General features: G+C 41.9%; 1 protein-coding gene across 4 annotated transcripts in view; it reads left to right on the top strand.

The window, feature by feature from the left end:
- POLR3B (RNA polymerase III subunit B) overlaps positions 1 to 16,541 on the top strand; it is an 81,704-nt gene extending 65,163 nt beyond the window's left edge. For all 4 annotated transcript variants that reach the window (XM_074825846.1, XM_074825847.1, XM_074825848.1 and 1 more), the window contains 5 exons: positions 2,113 to 2,216; positions 3,134 to 3,300; positions 5,579 to 5,692; positions 10,969 to 11,142; positions 15,984 to 16,541. In XM_074825846.1, coding sequence (XP_074681947.1) covers positions 2,113 to 2,216; positions 3,134 to 3,300; positions 5,579 to 5,692; positions 10,969 to 11,142; positions 15,984 to 16,113 — 689 coding nt within the window. In that variant the 3' untranslated portion in view covers positions 16,114 to 16,541. The remainder of the gene's footprint in view (positions 1 to 2,112; positions 2,217 to 3,133; positions 3,301 to 5,578; positions 5,693 to 10,968; positions 11,143 to 15,983) is intronic.
- Positions 16,542 to 25,155: the final 8,614 nt, after the last annotated feature.

Genomic DNA, 25,155 nt, shown 5'->3' with positions numbered 1-25,155 from the left:
CTATAGATCTGTTATAAACTCAGTGACTTTTTAAAATACAGAAGCTTAGAATTGAGGTTTTATAGCTTTCTTTTTTCCCTTTTTTTTTTTTCCCCTTCTGTAAAACAGAAACTTTATAAATGGCCTAGTGAGCTTCACATTGCTGGATTCTGTCTAAATATTTTGTTTTTAACTTCTAAGCTCATTATGCTGTCTTTGTGTTAACTTGTATTAAAATCTGTCAGCTATGACTGGTCTCATAACCACAGTCAGCGGACCAGAATAAGTTAATTATTTACTTGTGTCACTAGTGCTCTTCATCTAATGAAATGCACAGCTGTGTTAGATCTGCAGTTGGGTGTGTAGGTCCCATTGTTATACAAGTCAGCGGAGGGTAGAAGCCGCTATGATGGAGAGCCCTCAGTTCTTTCTGCTGTTCTGCCTTTCTGTGTCGATTTCATGGATCTTTTATCATTCACTTTCACACAAAACAAACAACACAGTGGCTGTCTGCTATGGGAACCAGCTTGGCATATAAAAGGTTTTCAGAGCCTAAAGTAATTTTAAGTTAGCTAAGATTTAATTTTTGGCTTACAGGTGCTGTGAAGTCCAGATGCAACCTAATGCTTTCTTAGAAGTAAATGTGAATAAGGCAAAATGTACATGCCATAATATGTATATAATAAAGTATTTATTTATACAATTTCAGGATAAAAAAGCTGTGCACACAAGAGATAGGCAGTTTTTTTTTCAGCGAGTGATTGCTGCTTGGCGGGGAGGGTAGAAGGATGTTATTGATTTATCATAGTAGAACAATGAAAATTAGTTTCAATAGGTTTAAAACTAAATACAACACACACACACCCCTTGCCCCAGATGCTCCAATCCTCTATTTTTTTCTGCTCCCTTCCCCCATACTTAACCATTCTCATTCTATTAACTACTGTCCCATACACCTATCCCTGTCTTGCTTGGACAGTGGAAGAGGAGCTCCCTCCTGAGCAGACGCCAATATCCCCCTGTGAACTGGCTGGTCGGGGGATGCCTTTTTAGGGATGTAACCAGCACCCTCAGTCTTCCAGGAGCCCCCTCCGCTCCAGGACTGTTCCCAAAGCGTGCTCTGGCAGTTGCAGCAGGCTGATCTCAAATAGCTTGCAGACTTTTTCAGCTCTAAGGGCTTCTGGAAGAAATTGTCCAACTGAAACAGTAGCTTTGGTTCAAAGGAGTATGGGCTTAAGCAGCTGCATTTTAGCACCTGAATTTGAATGTTAGATCTCTTGGTCATTTATAGCTGCAGTATTTTTATCTGCAGAATTTACTGTAGAAACAGTTGTAAGGGTTGGAAGGAAAATTTTGGAATGTATGATAGACTGTTTTAAATGAGTTTAATCTTTCCTAAATAGTTTTAGAATTTGGAGGGTTTTGCTTGTTTTACATCAAATACTGATGGAGACTGAAAAAAGTTTCCAAAACTTTTAAAGGTACAGTTTGTGTTCATGGACTGACAAAATATAAGCAATCGGGGGAGTGGATTGTGCTTTGTAATTCATCAAAAGCAGTCTTTGCTCAGCAAATGAATGCTACTTGAAAAAATCTTGTGGGTTTTTTTTTTTTTTACTTTTCCCCTACTTATCTCCTCTACGTCCTTGTCAAAGTCCTGATTTGATTTGGTTTTATTCGTAGTGTTTAGCAAAGATACATATGATAAATTTCAAATCAACAATAATTTTTTATGTCCAAAGAGATACTGTAAGAGGTCCGATTTCTTAATTTTTTTTTTTCAGGAAATTATAGCATTAGCTTTAAGAAATAGATTTCCCTTGAGATGTTCCAGTCTGACTGGTCAGAAGTTTCTGGTTGCCTCTGAAAACTGTATCTAAAGCTTTCTTCCCTAATTTGCTAACTCACAAATCACTGGGAGCATTATGTAAGGGTATGCTAATTTTGCCAGTCCTGTCACAAGGGCTCTCTTCTAGCCTGCAGGTTGTGAGCACTGGTCATGGTAATGAATCTGGGTAAAAAGTGATCCATGAGAAAGAGAGGAGGAGGAAAACACTAAAGAAAATCTGGTGATGAGCGTCAGCCCTGCTGGTGGTTTGCCATTTGTGAATTGAAATGTTTTCTCTTCTGCAGGGGTGTGTGGACTGATTGTTCCTCAGGAAGACATGCCATTTTGTGATACAGGAATCTGTCCAGATATCATAATGAACCCTCATGGCTTCCCATCGCGTATGACGGTTAGTGGTTATGTTACAATTAAAGAGACAGTGTCCCCTGATAGGGAAAGTGAAGTAGATTAGCTGGAAGAAACAAAAAAAAAGTTTGAAACATGGTTTCACTGAGAATATTCACCAGTCATCATGCCACACGCTTGCTCTCCTGTAAGTATTCAGCCCTCTGTTTTGCATGTTTTGAAACATCCTACTGTGAAAGGAGTAGGTATGCAGGCTGGCTGTGCATCATTCTCATTTTGTTATGTATCAAGCTAATAGCAAAGCAACTGAATACCTCACTTGCACACTTGCTGTTTGAAAACTTCTTGCTCTCCCTCTCCCTTCCCTATTGCCTGTGCCCACTAAGCTGGCTGGGGCAGACTGAGGTGAAGGTTGGAGAGGAGCTTCCGTAACAGTTCTAGACCTATATAACTTCCTACATTACACACTCCTCCCTGGAACTGATGCAATTCTTGCACCTGTACTGCAGGGTCACACTAAATACCTCACAGCCTGGCCTTTACATGGGACCTCCACTGATTACTTCATGCAGCCTCTGATCTTTTTTTCTTTGTTAGTTTCTTCCCTTCTGTTCCTGCTGCTCCAGTGTAGCGCATCAATCTCTGAGGCTGTTTCCTGAAGCAGAAGGCCACACTGGATCCTGCTCATTTTCCAGACAACTGGAAAAAATGGAGCTGCCTGACTCTGGACCTTAAAGGTGTTCTTGAACCTTAAAGGTGTTCTCAGATGCTGCAATGAGTCTGGTTTTTCCCCTTCACAGAGGAGTACTCCCTGTTCTTGGGCTTCTTCCACTCCTCCCATCGCATGCAATAACCCAGGCTGCCATCTCGGACGCTTGCGTGGCTAACTTACTGTGTGACCAATCCAGCAATGTGCCCGTGCTAGTGAGCAGGCTGTTAACTCTGCTTTTCTTTTCACAGGTAGGAAAGTTAATTGAACTCCTGGCTGGAAAGGCTGGGGTCCTTGATGGCAGATTTCACTATGGAACAGCTTTTGGAGGCAGTAAAGTTAAGGATGTATGTGAAGATCTTATTCGCCACGGTTATAACTACCTAGGGAAAGACTACGTAACATCTGGTATCACTGGGTAAGAATCTGCTGTATAGATTTAGATATTTCAGGGGAGTTGGTAAATCCTGTTGAGACACATCTGAAAATCTTTTCATGTGTCAGAGCTCAGGAACTTTCTCTTATTTGCAAACTGCTCTGTGAGATGGAAGGGGCTGAAGAATGGTGCACTTTTTTTTTTCTTAGAAGTATTTTGTGGTTCCACATTTTAAGAATTACTAGTATTTGTGCGGCTGTAATGTGAATGGCCCTTGTAGTACATACAAAAATTTCCCAACTTCTATTGCATGACGAAAAAGGTAAAATCAAGGTTTTCTTTTTGAGAGATTTTAAGAAATTTCAAGTTTCTCTTGGCAGCAAATCTTATATATGCTTGAAATCAGATAAGCATTTTCATGTTGACTTTAATAGTACTGTAAAATATGGATTTGGAGGCAGGTGTCTGTTCCTTGGGAATATTTTGTGTGTGCTCTTTTTTCTTTTTTTTTCTTCTTTCGATTACACAATGATTCAGTCTGGCATAATACTCTAATCTGCAAACTTCCTGCTGTGTTGATCAGACTGGCTTCTGAGACACAGAGTTCAAAGAACATAGGATAGTTTAGGAACAGGAAAAGGCCATATGGCTTCACATGCCTGCCCTTCCAAAATGTATCTTAATCCTACCTTCCTGCTATTTTTATTATCCTCCCCATCCCCTTCTTTTCAAGGAACAAGTTTAGGTCTCTTTTGTAGGGATTTTTTTTTTTAATACTTTTAATTTTAATTGCTTTTCCTACCAACTTCTTCCATATGCTGTTTAGCTTTTTGTTTCAGAGAGATGATTTTGTTTTCCTTACTCCATATTCCATAAATTGTATATCAAGTATCCTGGTGTTTGAAACACTTTCTGTTCATACACCATTGTAACTTTTAACAAATCTGACTAATCTTGTTTCCTAGGGAGAATAAAATCAGCTAGCTCTAAAAATCCCCATCCCCAAACTTCCAACCTTGTGGTACCCTATTTAGAGACTTTACTTTAGGATACTGATATTCTTCCAAGCAAATTTCACATGCTTAATCTGTTTGTTATGAAATTTGAAGGCAGATTGCATAACAATGTGGAAGTTTGCAAATTCAAAATGTCTAGTTAAGTTTTATTAGTTTCTTCAATAGGCAGCGTTTGGAGTAACACTGCATCATGTCAGTAATGACTCTGAATGGGAGGTGCAATACTGTTGTCTTCTGTTTGTTTTTACATTGCACATACATTTTTAAAAAATAAATCATTGGCAGTGCTGAGTTTGTGTTAAATCTGGTTGTTCTTAGTGCTGAAGATGATAGCTGGGAAATAACAGTGCTTTCAACTGTTGCTTTCTGATCTTTAGGCACTTACGCTGTTCTTACAATTGGGGGTGTTTTAAGCACAGAAATCTTTAGCCATTACACCCGCTCATAGAATGGAGTAACACCCTCTGTACTGCTTACAGATGTTCCCAAGCTGATGCAAGTGCCTAAACACAGTTCTCAAGAGCCCTTTTACCTGGCTCGTCTGAGCCCCCTGTGCCAGCCAGGGCAGCGATTTTTGTCCTGTGGATGCAGCTGCTGAGCAGTGCTGCAGGGGCAGCCGTGCTGATGCACAGCCGCTCAGGGACGACTTTCACCCCTCTGGGTCTTGGGTTGTGTTTCAAAGTGGTGCGCAGGGAGAATTAGCGGATGGGAAGACTGTCAAGCTCATAGTGTGCCAGTGCTAATCTATCCTTGCAAATGCAAATGATTTAAAGTGCTCCTATAAAAATGATGTTTTGAGCATTTATGCTGCATGTATTTGTTTACATACATGCTTACCTTTGGTTTGTGTGTGAATGATGTAAAGTGAAGCAATGTAAATAGAAATACATTAAGTCACTCTTCGGGGTCTGACACGTTTACAGTCTTTATCGGTTACTGATGACACTATTGAAACACTCCTGCACAGGCAGAGGAAGGACTTAACACGGCACAGCTGAAAGAGGTACCTGCAGCTATAGCAGCATGTCTGCACAGCGTATGGCCAGAGTTCAAGAGCTTGTTCCTCGCTACAGTGGATACAGCAGTATGTGGTGCTGGGAGTGTACTGCTTTTGTGTTCAGAAGGGTTCCCCGGGGGGTCTTCAGACAGATTGCCCTGAAAGCCCAAAGATATTTTTCTAGGACTCATGATTCCCAAGTTGTTTCAGATTCCTCCTGTACACCACACTCTTGTCTCTCTCAAGGTAAATATGTGCTAACTGTGAATATTGGTTTTGTTTTGGTTTGGTTTTTTTATTCCTTCAGGGAGCCTCTGGAAGCATATATCTATTTTGGCCCGGTGTATTACCAGAAACTAAAGCACATGGTGTTGGATAAAATGCATGCAAGAGCTCGAGGACCCAGAGCAGTGCTCACCAGGTATTGTTACAGGCTAAGCACAAAATTCTTAATGTATATTCAGAAGTCTGCCCAGCTGACTCATGGGTATAAAACTAAGTTTGTTTACCTTTTGATACTTGACACAAAATGTAACTACCTGTTAATATACTGTTACAGACTAAAAACTCTCACAGTAGACTGTGGCAGGAGATTGTTCTGAATGTCCAGATGTGCTCTGTGTGGTGCAAAACTGAGTTTGCTTCTCAGACTTTTGTTAGCAGTTGATAAAAATACCTTCTGCTGATTCACAGTGCACACTCTGGGCGTCTCCTGTCAGATTGTACATACCATAAGTATTTTAGGAGGATTTTTTTTTCTTTAACATTTGTACTTTTACAAAATCAGGTGTGAGTAGAAGGAAGAAATTTCTTTTAATATTTCAGCATCCTTTGGTATTCAGCAGGTTAATACTGATGTCGCCCATGTCTTCACCTGTCAAGGCAAACGAAATTCATTGGCCCTAGTGTCGTGCAAAAAAGCATTAGAATAATGTGCATCCCTGGTATACTGCACTTTGCCTTGCAGACCTTTCCATTCAACTCTAAAACTGAGTTTAGGGTTGTATGTGCTGGTCCACAGTTGTTCAATACCATGCAGGAGAATAACACTTTCACACTAGTAAAGTGCAAAATTTACAGAGGCACCAACAATAAATCTCCATTTTATTTGCCCAATTAAAGATATGTCCTCAGTTCCTTTGGAGTCGTGATCATTGCACTAAGCCTGAACTTGGTTTTCTCTCCCAGCAAAAAGGTTGATTACCATGTTGATATCTTCTGGTATTGAATTTTGAAGTCAAGCGGATGTACTCTGAGTAATAGGTAATATGAGCCCCTGGAGGTGGGCTTATATTATCTGGACCTTTGGAGAATTTGAAGCATCCTGCTTTCACTGATGTTATTTACCTTTCCTCCTTAAAGCCTAGCCAGCGTTTTGGCATTTCAGCTCTATGGCTGCTTGCACCCATGTTCTAAATTGCTGATATTCCTGGCTCACAAGAAGCACTTCAGTGCCAGAGGCTTTACTTTGAGGAGGTTTGTAGTGAATTGTTTAGTCCATCTCTCTCCATCACAGTAGGATTATTTGCTAAATCTTGCCAGAAAGTTAACTGCCAGCTAGTCTTCAATATTCTAGTAAAGATTATTCCAAATGTTCTTTGCCAGTCTTTCTGGACTATCATGTACACCATTTATACCTCACCTGGTGCGTGGTGGTACTCTTCTTTTTGACCAGTCCTTTTTGTACTGTTTTTGAGATGTAAGCACAAAGTCACATCTGTCTTACCCTTATTCTTCCCTATAACAAGCATGATTCATATTCTTTAATTCTTAATTTATGTTTATGCCTCTTATCATGTGCCGATCCACTTCTCTTGCCTTGTCTGCCTGTACAAGTTAGCAAGTCTGTCCTTTTAATAGGTGCAGCTTCCACCTTTTGATGTACTAGCAGAGAATGGAGGGGCAGGTCTCTGCTGTACCTCATTCAGAAGTATCTTTCTTGCTTTTCGTTGCATATTTGCTTTGCCTTTTGGCTTTCCAACCTCATGCTGTCTCTAGGACAAACTGAAGTTGTCTCACTTTCCATGGAAGTAAATACCAGTGCTGGAACTGGGAGAGAAATCACTAAGTTTTTGTACTTCTTGGCTGAACTTTTCCACTAACCATCTTAAGAAGAGCAAGTGTAGCACAACCATTATTTCCTACCACGACTGCTTGCCAATATGAACATAAGTGATATTCCCAAATAGTGGACTGTCAGCCCCATTTTCTGTTCTTCAGTGTGTTAATCATTGTATTGATGCTCCATGTGAAAATGAAAACTCGCTGTCTTAGCTAACGGTGACACAGCTGCTTTACTGGAGCTCCTAGATTACCCAAATCCCTTGATCTGCTTTCGTATTGTCTCCTCAACTTCTCAGCTGTTTAGAGATATTGAATTTAAAGGAAACCTAAATCCCAAGTCGAGGTAATGTTTACATGTAAAGATGAAGGTGATGTGATTTCCCCCACCCCTTACTTTCTTTGAATTCTTTGTTCCAGTCAGTAGCATCATACTACGTAGCTAGGGCTCTTTATTTAACTTTCAGGAAAGCTAATGAATGTTCAGTTTATGCTGCCTCTTGACTAGTCTTTTAGGAATTTTCTTTTTTCTCCTCAACTAATTAAACTTTTGTTATTGCCATTGCCTCTACTGAGAGTCTGCTTTGCCAGCTTTCATACTCGCTATTGTTTTATCATCCATTGCACTTCCTGGAGAGTAGATTGCCTCTAACATTGTTTTTTGGTTTTAAAAGTAATCCTGTAACAGCTTCCAACATGGAATTTGGCTGTCATTGTCTTGAAATGCATTTTATTATATATCAAATGTACCTTAACTGACAGAGCAAAGCTGTATTTCCATCTGGAGTAAGGCAGAAGACTTGAATTCCTTGAACGTGACCAATTCTAGATATTGTTTTGATTAAAACAAGATTTTGTAGAATTGCAAAGCAGCAGTCTTTGTCAACACAGTCAAAAACCACCAGGATGTTGCCCTCCGAATTGGTATTTGTTAAATGAAATGCAATACTTAATTTATTTTGCCATGAGTGGCTGACAATTAATTTAAAACATAGTTCTATATATGGTGTTGCCTAGATACCCAGTCCTGCTAAATCTTTCTAATAGATAAACTGCTTTTAGTTTTCCTTACAAGAGATCAATATAAGCTTTCTGCATGCATAGTTGTTTTGATGGACATTGTCAGAGCTGCCACCTGCATGTCTTTTGAACTTATCAGATATGCCAGTTCCTATTATACTGCAAGGGAGTAATGTGATGATGCTGGTCAGGGCTCCTCTCTGCACTCTGGGGCTCTTGGGAGCATGGTACATTCTCCTCCTTCAGGCAGCATTTTTCTAGGTAATACTCCACTTTTGGAGGTCAGTATTTCAGCCAACGACTCCATTTTGAGTTAGCCACTGGTTTTTCATAACGGGCACAAGGGAGATCTGCTGAGACCTACAAGGCCTGCTCTTATTCAAGGGGGTAGACTTATTTCCCCTCACTGGCCAATGAAGTAAGCAACAGGGCCATAAAGCTGAACCTACTGTTCTTCTAAAAAGTGCAGAATTAATGCCAGTAAATTCTTAATGTGCTTAAAAACGCTGAAGTTAACTGGTTTATGCTGTTTCTAAATGCAGCAGTTAAATAGTGTTGAAGACCATTTGGCCTTATTTTTTTATTTGAAGAATCACTGCATTTTATTTAGTATTTAAGAATTTTAAGAACTTTTTTTAAAAAATATGAAAAATATCTCTGTTTAATGATGTTCCCAATCTTATTTTCAAGAGTCTGCCTTGTTTTCAGAATGTTATATTCAGGATAAAGAATGGAGTAGTTGCCCACAGCAACAGCTGCAGCATACATGTGTATAGTGGGAAAGGGGAAGCACGAATGCTTTATAAATGCTGTTTTAACATTTTAAACAACCTTTGGTGTGAGGAATTTTCAGACTCGTGTGAGCCGGAAGAAAAAAAATCTGATCAACTAGGGAGCATGAGATAGATTCTTTCTAAAGGCCCAATCTCAAATACTGAAATTTTTGGTACTTCAGGAAACTACTTTTTAGGGAGGGAGGATTTTATTTGTTTTGGTTTTTTAATGAGGTCACTTTGACAGTGGGAATAAAACACGTAAGAGCTTAAGACTCAAGCTGGGTTTTTTTGTTTTGGGGGGGCTTTTTGTGAGGTTTTTTTAATGGGATTTCAGCTGCCTTAGAAATCTTCATCCTCTATCTGTTGGAAGACCCATGGCATATCAACTCTTAAAAGGGCTGGAGTTGAGACCCCATCATTTTTCAAGAAGTTTTATCTTCCCTTAATTGGATTGAGACTTTATTGGGGCTCACATTTATAAAGCTATTTTGTCCTTTCATTCTGTGGAACAGCACCTGATGAAACTTTTCAAAGTAGGCTTGTGCATTAACTAATATTACAGAAGTCAGTTGGTAAAAGGAACTCGGACACTTCTAGAACTGCAGCAGATGTCTGTATCTTCAGTGGTCTCAGTTGCTTTTAAAATCTGCCTCTTGGGACTTCAGAGGAGAAGCTGCATTCACCACAGGGTTAGTCCTTCAGAACAAAGTCTGAACAGTGATGGTGCCATCATCTGGGGAAGGGGCCCTAGAGAGTTTAATCAGGATGTAAACAACTTTTATCCATTCTCTCAACAGTGGGAAAAATAGAAGGTTATATGAATGAAAAGGATTATTTGAATTACAAGCAGATTAGTTTTAAGGTTCCAGTGTGGTCAGGGTAAGAGAAACCACTTTCCCCTAAAAACTGATAAAACTTGCATCATGAGAAGATATTTTGGTCTGGTAATTACACTTGTTACAAAATACTATTAGATGTTGAAGCCTTTTATAAATCCTTTTCGCTGAGTTGCAATAAATTGGCAAAAACTTGGTTTTAATATATTTAGTATGCTTAACAAATTCAGTTGTTTTAAATAATACAAACAAAATATACTCCAAAAGTTATGGGCCAGATCTGTCATTGGATATTCTAGGTGGATTACACTGCTGCAGGTATCAGAAACAGCACATAAACATGGGACTTCACTGAGAAATGAAGCCTCTTATGATTGCAAATAACATTTTTTTAATTCCTTCTCTTTGCTGTCATGTTTTAGGGAATATACTAAGATGGAAATATTTGATAAAATGCATGCAATATATTAGTGCTTCAGGAGTTTAATATTGGTTTGGTTTCATGGTTCACTCTAATATTTGCAATCAGAGTTCTACAGCATTGTGCTAGTACATGAGAGTACAACTGATACTGTATGAAATTGCAGTATGACAAACAAGAGGTTAAAAGTTTTGACTGTGTCCAACAAAAAAAGATTGGCTTAAACAGTCATAATGTTAAATAATATCATCAAAAAAGAGTACCAAATCTGTGTTCAGATTGTCTTGGATACTATTTGGTCTCTTTCTGTTTTCACTTACTTTCTACATTCTGTGAAGTAAAGAGTTGTGGCCTGACGCTGCAGTTGCCACTCACAGAACTACATCATACTGCCAGTGCAGGAGCAAAGATTAATTGCTTCAGCTTGAATAACACATTTGCAAGATCAGCAACTCTGATTTGTAGAATGCTCTTGTCCATTGATCCTGTACTGTTCCTACAGTTTGAAGACCCACATTCCTATGGTTGTAGAATGTATGTTTTGGAATACTTAATACATTTTTTTCAAATATTTTTTTCAAAGGCAACCCACTGAAGGTCGATCCCGTGATGGAGGTTTACGTCTTGGAGAGATGGAACGGGATTGTTTGATAGGTTATGGAGCCAGCATGCTTTTACTGGAGAGACTGATGATTTCAAGTGATGCCTTTGAAGTGGATGTTTGTGGACAGTGTGGCTTGCTGGGGTACTCTGGCTGGTAAGTTGTCTAACGGTAATGCTTTTTGTAAATCACGGTGTCCCCTCCTCACTTTGTGCATGTGACATGTTTCATATTTCAAAAAAACCCCTTGACCTCAGGTGCATAAAGCAAAGTGGTACAGAGTAAACATGTCTCTGTGTAAGAGAACCTTTCCCTTGGTTATAGTGCTTCTCAGTTTTAAAGTGCTCACAGTCACTGATTAACAGTCCCATGTGCCTTAATCAAAACCAGTGTCAACGTTCAAAATTGGTATTTGGAAAAGTGGTGACAGGGGATGGTTCTTTGTTATGGTCTGATTGAAGTTAGGACTAAAGTGAGTGTGTAGACAACGGGCCAGGAGTCTTCCCTGTTGTGGGAGCACAGGTATTGTCTTCCACAGCCAGCTGTGCTTGTGCGAAAAGTTACTTTTGCTCTGTCTGCTGCCTTCCTTCCAACCCTTGCAGGGGATTAGCAAACACCCAATCCTGTATATCATCTGTTTTTTGAAAAGAAGAAAATAGCTATGTCAATATTCTTGACTCTTCTGGCATCAGAAATGAGATTACTAGCTAGGCTAGTCACAGATCTTCCTGCTACAATCACATGTTGAACCTCACAAGGCTGAAGAGAGAAAGTGAGCACAGAAGAATGGGAGAAGAAAGCAACATCTCCTGCTTTCTTGTTCTCTAGCTGTAGAGTTCGTAATCATATGCATACCGCTTTCTTCGACTGTGCCTCTCCCAAATGCCTTTTGCTTCCAAGCGTCAGACAAATGCACCAATCCCATGTTGGAGCCTGAGAGACAAGCAGCTGCCTGGTGGAAATTCAGCTGGCTTCTGCCCAACTGCCTTGTCCCTGAGAAACTTATCTCTAGACTAGCTAATGGTCTTGCTGTCTTACTCTGGGTCCTAAGCCAGTACTGAGTTTATCTCCTACAAACAAACTGGTTTTCCATGTAGGGGAAGCGTAACACCGGATGTCAAAACTATGTGGAGCTCACCATGTGTAACACTATGGGCTCTGCTCTAACCATCTTTTCTCTACAGTCATTCTGAGATGCTAGATTTAAAGTTGCCCTGTAGCATGCTGGAAATAAACCACTATTACTAGAAGACAGGGGAACTTCTTTTTATGTTCTTTAGAGGTGAGGGAAATGTTTTGCTTTAGCTTGGTTTTGTTTTAGCCAGGAAGAAAAACAGACTTGTCAGACCAATAGGAATTTGAGATACAACTTTCTTGCAAGCTTTGTGAAAACAGGTGACCTGGAATCCCCATGGCTAAGGGAGGAAAAAATATAAACGGTGCGAGTTCAAGTTAAAAGTTATGCTAATATTTATGTCAGGGGAAGATGGGAAGTTGGAAGGAGGAGCAGAAAGATTCATTTCTAAATAACCTTGAAAGAACATTGTTGGAAACTTGCTGCATCTTGGATCTTAATATCAATCTATTGGGAGAGGCAGGAAATCGGACTTTATTCACTTCAGTGCTTTGAGAGTGACTTTTCCATGATATAATGAAGTAGGAAAGTAAGGTACATTCTCGGTTTGTAGTGTAGCGTAAAAGAGACAGCTACTGTTTCTGCCCTTGGTCAGACCTTTCTTCTGAAGCGTGTGGCTTCTGGCCAGAAACCAAGCACCGCATTTTTCTGCTAACAGCAGCAGCAGTTCTGCTCCTTGTGGAGCAGAAGTTCAGACAGAGGTAGGTAAACACATGCGAAATCCGGAGGAGAGACAAGGCCTACTCTGTGCATCTTACTGTGGTTGGTGATTTTTAGTTGAGCATTGGCCTACCAGCTTTTGTGCGGTAAGTATTTTTGAGAGTCCTGTTTTTCTTGAGTGTGTGTACACTGTATGTAAGAAGTGAAGCCTTTTTCTCATCCAGGTCTCTTAAAACTACTGCAGTGCAAATAACAGTTGAAGGAAGTTGTCTGAAAGGAAGGGCATGCCATAAGTCAAACAACTAACCACTTCTAACTGTGTAAAGCACTGCCTTAAAAAAAACTCACATGCAGATGTAGCTCAGTTATTTTTTTATAAAACGTTGGCTTTCACAGCAGTCATTAAAGATTTTCAGAGACCACGGGAAGTGAGGGCACCTTGAAGAAAATTAGGGATTTGAACTTTAGAAATAGTATCGCATTTTATTTTTAAGGTGGTGTTAATATATTTCATATTTTGAAGTCTGTAGCAAAGTTTAGCAGCTCTTTTTAAATAACCATGAAAGAAACTACTCTCTCAGACAGAGCCAGACATTCTTGCAATCTGATTCTGTGAAAAGCTGTCTGATGTGTGAGAGTAATCAATAAGAGGTAGTTTCTGCTAAGTGATATGCTGTGTCTACCAGTAGCTGAAGGAAGTGGCCCTATAATGAGCATCACAGTAGAGACCAAGTCATTAAGACAAACTTCCAAACGGGCCTTTTCAGTTATTCTGACATTAATAAGACATTGCTACAAGAAATCTTTTGGAAACGTATTGTTTGGTGGCCAGCATTAAGAGCACTTGTTTCAGGGAAGATGAGCCCTTCCTCCCAGACAAGGACTAGCCACTGGGTATGTTTTTCTGCAAGACAGTAACAGCAGATCAGTGTTGGGGCCTGAACTGGTACTGTCGCAGGGGAAGGGCCCTGTTGTGGCAGTGACAGAATTTATCCCCATTAAAAAATACAGTAGAAACTTACTGTGATGTACCAGTTTTATACAAATTTTCCAACTTTGCTGTTGTACAGGTGCTCAGGGGCAGGACTCCACTGAATGCAATGAGCAGCATTTGGTCTTTTTTTGATGATGATAAGTTATTCTGATGCCTAGAGTATGAGCATTTTAAAACATACATGAAAAAAAACTTTGTTTCTGGTCCAGATTCAGCCTTGGCATAGTTGCCTTTTCCTATCCAGTTTTATTATCAGTCCTAGTACCAAATGGTCTTTTGGTTTCTGTAATCTCTGACAGAACTTTGTGCTTTTTGCTTATGGCACCTTAACCTTTCCAGGTGCTCCCCATCCAAGTACAAAGCAGGCCCAGAATGGTGTAGCTCTGAGCCTGAGTGTGGTGAGTGGTCTCTGCTCCTCAGTGCCTAGTAGCTGTAATCAGATGCCAGACATCTGCTCATAGCAGAGAAGTGCCTCATCAGACTTCCAGGCCTTGTAAGGCTTCTTCTATTGAGAGCAACTATGTTATCATCAGAAAATGGCTTCTGCTTAGGTCACTTTGTCCTACCATAAAAATGTACCTATCCCTATAAATTTGGACTAGGGGAGTAGTTGCAAACCTGCACTTGAGGTCTATTCTGTTTTAAAGGCATGCTAGCTGTAACATTTCCCCAATGTAACAGTGTCTACAGGAGATGCATGTTCCAGGGAAACACCTAGTTCAGTCTATTACCTTCTTACTGCCTGTAGTCAGATCTAGACAAAGCCAAAGCAATTACTGGGACTAAGCGGAGCTTCAGTACTCATCATGAACTGCAGAAAAGTAATTAAAGCTTCTCTACCATTGGCTGAAAGCTCTCCTGGTTTAAAAAAATAAAAAATAAATACCCCAAGTATGGAGCATGTGGAGGTCAAGGCAGCCACAGTTTTCTTGGAAAATTACCAGTTCTTTGACATGCTCTTTAAGTATGTCTGTAAAACAGAGGTTACAGAGTCTGAAAAAGTAACTGGAAGTCTAATGCCAACTGCCATAACCAAGAACCTTATTAACACTAACCAGCTTTACTGGACCTGCCTCCATTGACTTCCATGTGCTCTAGATCAAGTTCACTGGTAATAAAAACAAGTGACTTTGGCTTTATTGTAAATGGTGACTCTCAGCCTCATTTTGTACCACAGAAGCATGTAGGAATTTTGCTAATTCCTCCTTACTTGGATCTTCAGACTGTTATGACTTTATGCCAGAAATACAAATTTGAAACATAGAAGCAAAAAAGAGCTTTGTTAGACCATTAGGAAATGCTGAGTCACTCTGTGTTCCCAAAGGCCTGGCTTTCTCAACTCTCCAAAACCAGAAGATGGCATATGCAGGAGAATGAGGAAATAGGGAGGTTAGAAACTGATATTTATAAGAAAGATTTCCTTTGTGGGTACACAGAGGATGAAATTAAAGCATTTAAACAGCTGCTACCACTACTGAATTTGAGTCCCGATATTGGAAAGATGGCTGAGTGACCAGCCTATATAGTCCTTATATGGTCAAGAATATATCTATGTGACAAAAAACCCTTTCCCCCATGATGTTAAGATCATCATTTGAGTAAAGAGCACAAAGAATATGTGTGAAAGCAGTTTTACTTGTTTCCCGTCTTGACTAAAACTTTGGCTGTTCACATAGAGAGAGGTAAGATGAGAGATGCTTCTTTTCTGGAATATGAACTGATTTGAGACATCACAGGGTGAAGCTGCATATGAGGAAAAAAACCTAAGTGTGAACCTTATTTCTTCCTGCCTCTTTTTTGTGACATATATAAGACAGAAACTGGACCGTTAACAATGTTCTCAGAAATACTTGAGTTTTGTTCACCTCCTTTCTCTCATTACGCAATGCTGAGTTTGTGTTGGCAGTTACGTGGGTGGTGAAGAAACAGAAGTCAGTCCTGTTAGCTACTGAGCATTGTGATTCTCCTCCACGAAAAGTGCAGGTTCACATTAAGCTCCTATTGACTTCAGTCAGATTATTTAAGGGCTTAAAGTTTTGACTGACTTAAGCGCTAAAATGTGTCTCAAGCACTTGGCTCTTTCTAGGACTGAGCCTAATGTTTAAATGCAGGCAGACAAAGAAACCAGTAGATAGTGGCAACTGGGGTTTTTTCTGCAGAGCTTCATTTATGCACCAACTCTGACTTTCTTTTTGTTTGTTTCCCTAGGTGCCACTACTGCAAATCATCATGTCATGTGTCTTCTCTGCGCATACCTTATGCCTGTAAACTCTTATTCCAAGAACTGCAGTCAATGAACATCATACCTAGGCTAAAACTATCCAAGTACAATGAATGAACAAGATGAAAAAGATGGAAAAAAGTACTTTACAGAAATTGAAATCCAGCATATATAACTGGAAGATTTTTTTTTTTTGGTGAACAGGAATAACTAAAACCTGAGTGGGTAGAAGGGAAGTGCAAGACAGTGTAAGAAATCTTTCTTACAGATCCTACTTGTTTTTAAGTTGACAGAGGAGACTCTGTCAGTAGAATACACTAGGAGCAGTTCTGAAAGCCTTGATTAGTCTGAGTGAACAGGACATGTGGGAATTGTGGAATAAGGCCATGATCCAGCAAAGCGCTTGCATCACTTCAAACAACCCCATGCTCGGTTTTGAAAAGTGCTTTGCTGGACTAGGGCTTGTACATCATATTCACAGAGGTTAAAAACGTTTTCCAGACCAGTGTAATACAAAAGACTAATAAAGGTTTTAAATAATACTACTTGAATATGTGTTAATGGTTGTGTAAGGATGGTAAAGCCTTCTTATAATGTCTAAACCATTTTCCTATTCCTAAAACATTTTGTTAAAGCATTAAAATTTTGTTAGTGTCAGGCTTAGAGAAATGAAACTACTTTCTTGAGAACTTGAAATCAGATGTTTTGAGTGAGATTTCAGTATGCAGGTGCATTTGTGTGCAAGCAATGGTGTGGTTATGCAGTCAATCCACTTTAAGCTGAACATACGCAGTCTTCATGAAGTTCAAGGGACGTGACTGCATATGGAGTCTTGTATCTTAGAGTAATATCTTAAGACTAGATATTAGGAAGCATTTCTTTCCAGAAGGGGTTGTTAGGCGTTGGAATGGGCTGCCCAGGGAGGTGGTGGAGTCCCCATCCCTGGAGGTGTTCAAGAGGCGGGCTGACATATAGCTTAGGGATATGGTGTAGTTGGGAACTGTCAGTGCTAGGTTAATTGTTGAACTAGATGATCTTCAAGGTCCCTTCCAACCTAGATGATTCTGTGATTCTGTGGAGCAAGTGCATGATACAGCTTTCAGATATCCGTTCAATTCTTACTGAGTATACTGGATTTAACAATACACTGGTGCAAAGCCCTGAAAACAGGCTGCAAACGCTAGGTATGCTGTCCTAGGACTTCAGAACTTTTTTTAAATATGGGCATAGCTAAAACTTTTTTTTAAGAAGTATTTAGAACTGGAACAGATGAATTTTTTCATGAGGTCTAAGGCCTAGAACTAAAGCAGTGGATGAACTGAGTCACTTCGTACCCTATACTCACTTGAGCCCTTCCTCAGCGAAGCATATAGTTTACTTTTTAAGGAAAGGAGTAGTCCCACTGAAGTCGAGATGTGCATGTTCAGGTGCTTCAGAGAAAGGCAGCACTCTAGATCAGTGAGGATACAGAACACTGCCTATGATCGGGAAGTCCCGAGACAGTCTTTGGCTCCTCGTATGGCTGACCTGCGCGTGCCGATCCTGACGCTGTTCTTACAGTCATGTTGCTGCTGTTCTCTTAGCTGCTTAAGAAGCACGGATGTGTGTCAGCCCCAGTAGGCTTGCTCTTTAAGCTTCCACCAAAATGCTTAAACTAGTAGTTTTGTATCTGGGCTTACAAATTGAGTCTGAAGGGATAAGATTTTACTTTTTTTTTTTTTTTTTTTCTATGGGACATATGGCAACAGAGATGTCAACACAGCACATTTGGGTTGGAAACACTCCTGAAACACCTCTACCAGGATCTGAACAGCTATGGGTTATTTACAGAGAGTTCTAAGAGAGTGACATACTGCCTCAAACTGGAGGAAGAAGTTAACCAAAAGCCCCAACCAAATTATCAACCTTCTCTTTGCCTCCTGAGACTGCCAAACTGAGGCTCGGGTGCACCAGCAGAGGGAGTGAGCCTCAAAGGCTACAGCCTGCTGGTGGGGGAAAGTTTGACCTGGATCAAGGAAACGACGCTGAGGGTATGGTGTTGTTCTTGCTAGCTAGTCCTCTCTTAAATGGTCTCCTAGGTTAGATGGACGGAGCTACAGGGCATTAAAGACTAGAGCTATGTGTACGAGTAACACCTGTGGAAATTTAGGCAGACACAGCAGAGGTGGAGGAGGAGCAAACAAATGTGCTCATGAGTAACCCTCTTGAGAGAACAGGTCTGTGTGTGACCCTGAGGGGTAACCTTGCAGCTAGTTTACCTCAAGCTGATGAAAGCGTGGGGGTGAAAGGTTTTGTGAGGGTGAAGGAAATCCTCTGCGATAGCTGAAGTTTAGGAAGAAAGGGGCAGCCTTAGCAATGATGGATCCAGTAGAACATAGAAACTAGCCATGTCTGGCAGTGAGGGTCACCCACTATCTACTATTCTGGTGATACGTACATCAGTTCCATTTACCCATCACTGCTGTTTAACTTAGGCCTGTGCATACACTGGAGGCTTATTTGAGTGTAGATTTGAGTTGAAACTCTGATTTTTACTTTTTGCCTCTCTTTAAGAGGCTACCTATGTTCCATCGTAATAGACACCTGCAAGTAATCTCTTGGCAATGGAATAAGCATTATAAAACCAGCAGCAGAAACAACAAACAGCTATGGATCCTGCAATACAGTTGGTCAAAATGGCAATTCAAGGAAGGAATCCTACTGCAGCCAGGAAAAATTATGATGTGTGGACTGATGAGGTAAAATACATTCTCGCAATCCCAGAGCTGTCACATGACTTTCCTCTGGTGAGCCTCATCTTTGCAGCCCTTTGAATTATCTTCCTAGCCAACCTCCCCTCCCCCCCTTTTTAATACAGTGAATGCCTTCACAAAGAGGTCTTATGTCAGCTATAACGGCTGTACTGCTGAGACTAGACTTGCCCAAATCAACCCTGCCATGACTCTGTCTAATTGCTGAAAGAGATACAATATTCTGAACAAGACTTGACTAAATCTTAAGGCTTTAGCACAAGGAGCTGTGGCTAGAAAACTGCCATAAAGTTTTCATTCCACTGCAACTTATTGCAAAACACCTCTTGTGTTAGTGTCCAGGAGGGGATTTCTAGAAGTACTATTCAGCATGAAGGTCACTAGCGTTAGTCCCAGCTGATATGTCAAATACCGTCCACTTTCTGAGATAAGCTAGAGGTGTGTGCTGCTGGAAAGGATACCTAACTCCATATAGTATGTTTAAGTTGCCGATTACTTTGCAGATAGAGGATTAAATGCTAGGATTAAAAGGCCTAGAGTTCAGCAACCAAGTCTATTATTTCACTGCAAAACAAGATATTAATTAAAAGCTACCCCTTCAGACACTACACACGTCCAGCTCTACTGTTCTGTTGTGAGAACAGAATCGAGCTGGGGCTGGGCTGCAGGATGCTACGGGGCAGAGCAAAGCACAGGTCTTTTAGCCAGTTCTGGAACTGTGGCAAGGTGGGTCACTTGTTCAGAGTTCAGAAAAACAGCTTCACTTCAAATCATTTACATAATAACCCTTACAAGTTTTTTTTTCAAGGTAAATGTTTCCAAACATAGAAACTAGAAAAACAAACTATAAAGAAAAATGAAACCAGACTGGCCAATTTTGGCATGCAAAGAGGATATAATATGAAATATAGGCATACTGAGATTTAATAATTTTAAGATGTGGAAAGTAAAGCGCTCCCACTAAGCACAATTGGTTTTGTTTGTAATGTCCGTATCTTGTTAAGAGTTTTGCTTACAAAGAAGCTTCAACGTGCAGCAAAGAGCTTTTCATTCTTTAGACTCCCTACTTGTTGCTTAAACAGGGAGGAGAACCAATGAAAAACATAGACCTATGATGATGAGAAATTACTGTATGCCTTTTCTTGGGTTTTCTGATGGTAAATAGAAAAATATCTGTGGTTTATAGCAAAATGGGAGCGTGTCATAATTAAAAGCCTAAAAAGACTGAAGACTATTTCATTGGTCAGTGATAACAAATGGCAAACTCATGAGTAGTGCTGCTCCTCTGACAATGGGCTTGCAAGAACACACCTGTGAAGCCCGATGGTAAGAATAACTCATGTCGTGCAGCTGTAAAACCAAGCCAGAGGGGCTGAAAATGTGTCTGTCCTTTCTCTGTCTCGAGGCTCTTGAGAGCTAGGATGGCCCTAGCACAAGGGAGCACAAGCCCTGAGACGACGTTCCTGGCTTGCGGCCCTCCCACAGTGACCCACAGGAGCAGTACGGGGAGCACAAGCCCTCCTCAGCCATGTCCCAGCACAGCGTCTCTGGGCTGTGGCACAGGGCTGGCTCAGCGCTGCCGAGAGGCCCCTCCAGCCGGCCTCTCCTCCGGTTGGAGCTGAGGATTGTTTTACAGCCCGCTGCCGATTCAGCAGGGCCATGGGGCACTTGATGAATTCCCTCCTCTGAAGAGGACGTGACTTGCCCAGGGCCACAGAAAGCCCGTGCCAAAACTAGGATCAGGACTCCGCAGTCCCCAGGTGCCAGACACGTGCTTGCCTTAAAACTGAGCACTTCATCAAACCGTAAAATCCAGCCAGATGGTGACTCTTTGCTATTATCTGGACCAGTGCTGGGAGGCTTAACGTGTGCAAGGCACGGTGAAGATCTGGATTCCGGTTTCTGTGTCTAAGGCTCAGAAGCCCAGAAAATAGATCCATGTTTTAGATCATGCTGCTAGAAACTTGAGCATGTTTGAACCCAAGTTCTGACTTTGGTCCATCCTTCTCATGAAATGTTTCTATCTCAGCCTGGACCCACCAGTTTCAGTGGGGGAGTTATCTCTTTGGGAAGGGGTAGAGAGGCACAGGGGTAAGGACTGGCTACTCTGTCAGCCTTACTTCGCACTTTGTATGTGGCCCCAGTCAGACTCTCCCAGGTTAGCAAAGGCTGCACGAACCGGCCGGTGGATCAGTTTTGCCTCTCAGCAATCATTTAATAACTCACCATTTGGACCCAGGAGGCGACAAATACACCTTCTCTGCCTTCCATACCTATGAACATATGTCCCAGAACACCAGAACTCTCAGCTAAACTCTCCAAACCCAGGTCAGAGCCAATACAGGGATTTTTTTGCAGTTGGATTTTTAAAGAAGTGGTTTATATGGCTTTATTCCTGTCTTGAAGTCAACAGCAAAAATTTCTGTTGGCTACCCTGCAAATGGACTTGGGCCTTTGTTCCATCTTCCGAAAAATCCAAGCTTGTGAGCAGTCCATTGCTCTTTGCATCTTGCTGCTGGGGGGGAAAAAACAAACAACTGTATGTTTCTTGTGATTACAGTTACCCCCTTTATTTGTGTATTCCCTGAGAAAGGTACCTCTGAGGTGGTTCCAATGACCATGTATTTTTTCCAATAGCTTCACTGTGCATGTCTTTTGTCTCCTCCTCCCAGTCAGTATATAAACACCATGTTAGTTCCAAATCAAAAGCTATTCCCTGCTGCTAACTGCAGTGGAGCCTTTTGTCTTTCGTTAGCATGAGTTTCGGGGAGCTACTTGACCTATGCATACACTTTACCATTCCAGACAGTGCATGGTAGTTAGTGTCCGCTCAGACTTAACAACAAAACACTATAAACAGAAAAATAACTCAAAAACTAAGAAAAGAAATTGGTGTGCTAAACAGTAAAGTTCTAATTTCTTGGTAAAATTATGTTCTAATAATGGAAATGGTTTTCCCTTGAACTCCTAGTGAATTGGAAACTTAAACTCTGCATTCAGGCCTCACCCTGCCCACCAGAGGCAGGCACTGAAGGTAATTCTCCGTGCTCCAGGGAGATCAAAAGAAATTCATTATCAGCCGTTCATCTAAAAGGATATGACAGCTTCACATCCAGTTGTTCGGCAGCTTAGATGCAGTCTGGAATGGATCTTTTCTGTGTCTGTTGTCTATAATAGCTTTTAGGGCTGGCTCTTCTTCCAACACAGTACAAATCCTCTGGTAACTAGTACCAGCCACACACAACAAAAGCCAGCTAAATCTGGTGTAAGCTCAGAAATCAACGACTGCTTGCCCTTTTCTCATACTCAAGTCAGCAAGAGCCTTGCAGGCCGAGTGTTCTGGGCAGCAGCCCTGGGGGCAGAGCTTCTTCTAGACTCCTGTGGACACTGATACTACCCTGAAGAGTGAATTCCCTTCCTCCATGCAGACTGAAGCTGACCAGTGTGAACAAGGATGTTTCCACTGATCCCTGTTGGCAACACTGGCACTGCACTTTGTGAACCTGAGAACTGGAGCTGAGCAAATTCCCTTTCACAAGCATTAATAAGAGATCATTTAAGGCTGACCTACGCTCATCCCAACACAACTCGGCTTCGGACGTGTCTACAGTTACAGCAAGCCATCTGCAATTCATGTTACTTTTCTTTCAAACTAAAAAGAAGGTACCCCCTGCCCGGTGCATGTGCAATCCATCATTTGCATGCCTCAGTTCGTCTGCTCGTTTTCTCCCAGATACCTGCATATGTGCCTGCCCTAGCCACTTTCTCTTGGTGCTTGTGTCAATTAAAGCCTTTTGAAGGAATCGGTGCACGTGTTTACCTAGGCAGCCTTTTGATGTTCCTCTTCCAGTTCCTCCATCTGTCAGCATCACGCTCCCCAAGCACATAGGGAGAGTTGATTCCAGAAGACATCTGTCAGCTTACTCCATATCCTGTCTTTCACCTATACATATAGCTTCCTCGGGGGTGATAATATATGTAAAATAAAGTTAACATTTCCTGTTCTGATAATAAAGATGAGCAAGTGGGAAAGGGAAGCCAATACAGAAACAAGATCCTTCTCTGTTTCTTCCATGGGATTTGCCTCATAGATGAAGACAGCAGAAAGAGAAGAACAGAGCTGGGAAGCAGGGTGGACAGAAGTGAGGGTTCATTCTGAGAGGAGGGGGCTGCTGGCTGAGGCAAGTAAGAAAATATGGAACCACTCACAGACTGCAGCCACTGCTAAAATAATGAAGTGTCACTGTGTGTTTGGCTGCTGCCAGCAATCTTACAGTCTGCGCAGAGATACATCAGATTCGAAAGGATCCCCTGAGTTATTGAACTCAGATCCCTGGTATTGCAGACAACTGTTTTACATGACTCCTTTCACAAGCCATTCACGCTCATTCCTAAAACTAATGCAGGTTCTTGTCCCAGACAGTCCATGGGAAAACTTCTCTAGAACTTCAGCCTAAAGTTGCCTCAGATATTCTAGCTAAATTAATAGATAACTGTTTATACTTTTTTGTTTCTGTGCCAACAGTTCTCTTTTGCTGAAAAAGCTCTTCTTGGTGTTTACCCCCAAAATACTGATGTTAGAGTCTAGTACCAGCATATGGAGCTTTTTATGGCAAGAAAAGTTTGTGTGGTCGCAGCCTACTGGCACAATTGACTGCAGAGTGGAAGACAGTCATAGAAACGTGTTTTTTGAAAGAGCTCGAATTATCTGGGTGATAAATTGATATGGACTGTCATTACTTTCACTCTGCCTCTGCTTTGCTAAACCATCAAAAGAAACTCATTATCAGTCAGTCATCTAAAAGGATATGACAGCGTCACATCCACTTGTTCAGCAGCTTAGATGCAGTCTGGAACATGTCTTCTGTTCCTTTGGTGACCCTGCTCTTCTCTCCACGCAGCAGCACAAGTTTGTGTTCTTTTCTGAATAAAGGTGGTGGTCTTTTCACAATAGCAAGAGTCCCTCTACACTAAAAATCCACCATCTGATGCTGTGTAGGTTTATACTGTTTATGTTATGGCTTGTAGATGTTCTGCATAGGCAAGAACCTGGAGTGAAAATTCCCAGTTTTATACTTTTTGCATCTTTGCCCTTTACTCTGTATCAAATCAAATCCTGCAGCCTACATGTTAAAAAAAAAAAGGCTAGTGACTTGCAGTGCTTTCATCTGTAGACTGCCAACCTGCAGCACAGGAGGAGATGCTCCACGCTTTCAGAGGAATAAAGTACTTTATTAAGTGTCACATGGGATATCCAGAAGCACAAGATGCTTTTTAAAAAGGTAAGCAAAACCCAAACAAGTAACAATGACTGAGCTACGGACGTACACCACTGATGGGGGATTAGGTAAGCAAGAAGACAACAGCATTGACCTATTCCACAACAATGTGGGGACAGGAACTAATCTGGAGAGGCAGGGAGTAAGCAGATTGCAGCAAGTACCTCTGGTCTAACAGAAGTGCTGATGATGGCCCTGCCCATGCATCATCACCTATAGAGAACGTACATCTGCATCATGTCAAAGAAGAGCCCAAGCCTCTAGACATCCAAGCTGTGGTAAATCCCAGCCTTCTCAGCCCCCTAGAGAGAACGTATCCCTACGTTCACACATCCTGTATTTTTATTTTGCTTCTCTCTGGGACATCAACAACACAGAAGCAGCTCTCCGAAGCTTTAAACTGGTGAAGGCCGGATTTCCACAAGTGCAGAGTGCCTGTGAGGGAGACGCGGCGGCTGCCACTGTAGGTCTTCAACGCTTCCAGAAGTCAGGCCCCTGCCTGCCGCTGCCCTCCTGGCAGCGTTGGCGAGTGCCCGCGGGCTCGTGTCTGCCCGGGGCTGGGTGCCTCAGCCTCCCCGCCGGGCTGCCGAGGGCCGCGACCAGCCGCAGGGCCAGGGCCGCGACTGGAAGCCATGCGAGCACCAGGTAACCTCCCTGCTTACAGACAGCTCCCTGCAGCGCTGTCAGCATTCCCCATTTTTTAAAGTTTATGCTGATTTCAAAATGCCTCGGAGACGAGCGCGGCTCACGGCCCAAAATGTCGCTCATGTTTTCGCGGGGCTTCCGCTTCCCCGCAGGGCCCTCGACCCCGAGGGGGGCAGGCAGGCCCCAAAGGCCCCTCAGCCCACGGGCACGACCCCACAGTAAAACCTTAGGGGAAAAGGAAGGGAAAAAAACCCAACAACTTAGAAAGGCAGGGAAATGACCCCGGTTTGGCGGCGGCAATCAAAAATATCCTCACACGCACCCGCAAGGCCCCCAGGGGCGTGGCGGCGGGGCTGAGCCTGTTCCCCTCACGGAGAGGGAGGGAGCACCGGTCCCGCCGGCGGAGAGGCGGGGGGGTCCCGGCAGCCCGACCCGCCGCTGGGCAGGTGGCCGGGGGAGGCCGGAGCACCGCGGGCGGAGAAGGC

The sequence above is a fragment of the Strix aluco genome, chromosome 5 (assembly GCF_031877795.1).
Source record: "Strix aluco isolate bStrAlu1 chromosome 5, bStrAlu1.hap1, whole genome shotgun sequence".
Lineage (NCBI taxonomy): Eukaryota > Metazoa > Chordata > Aves > Strigiformes > Strigidae > Strix > Strix aluco.
The sequence above is the reverse complement of the archived record's forward strand: the minus strand, read 5'-3'. Positions and strand labels throughout refer to the sequence as shown.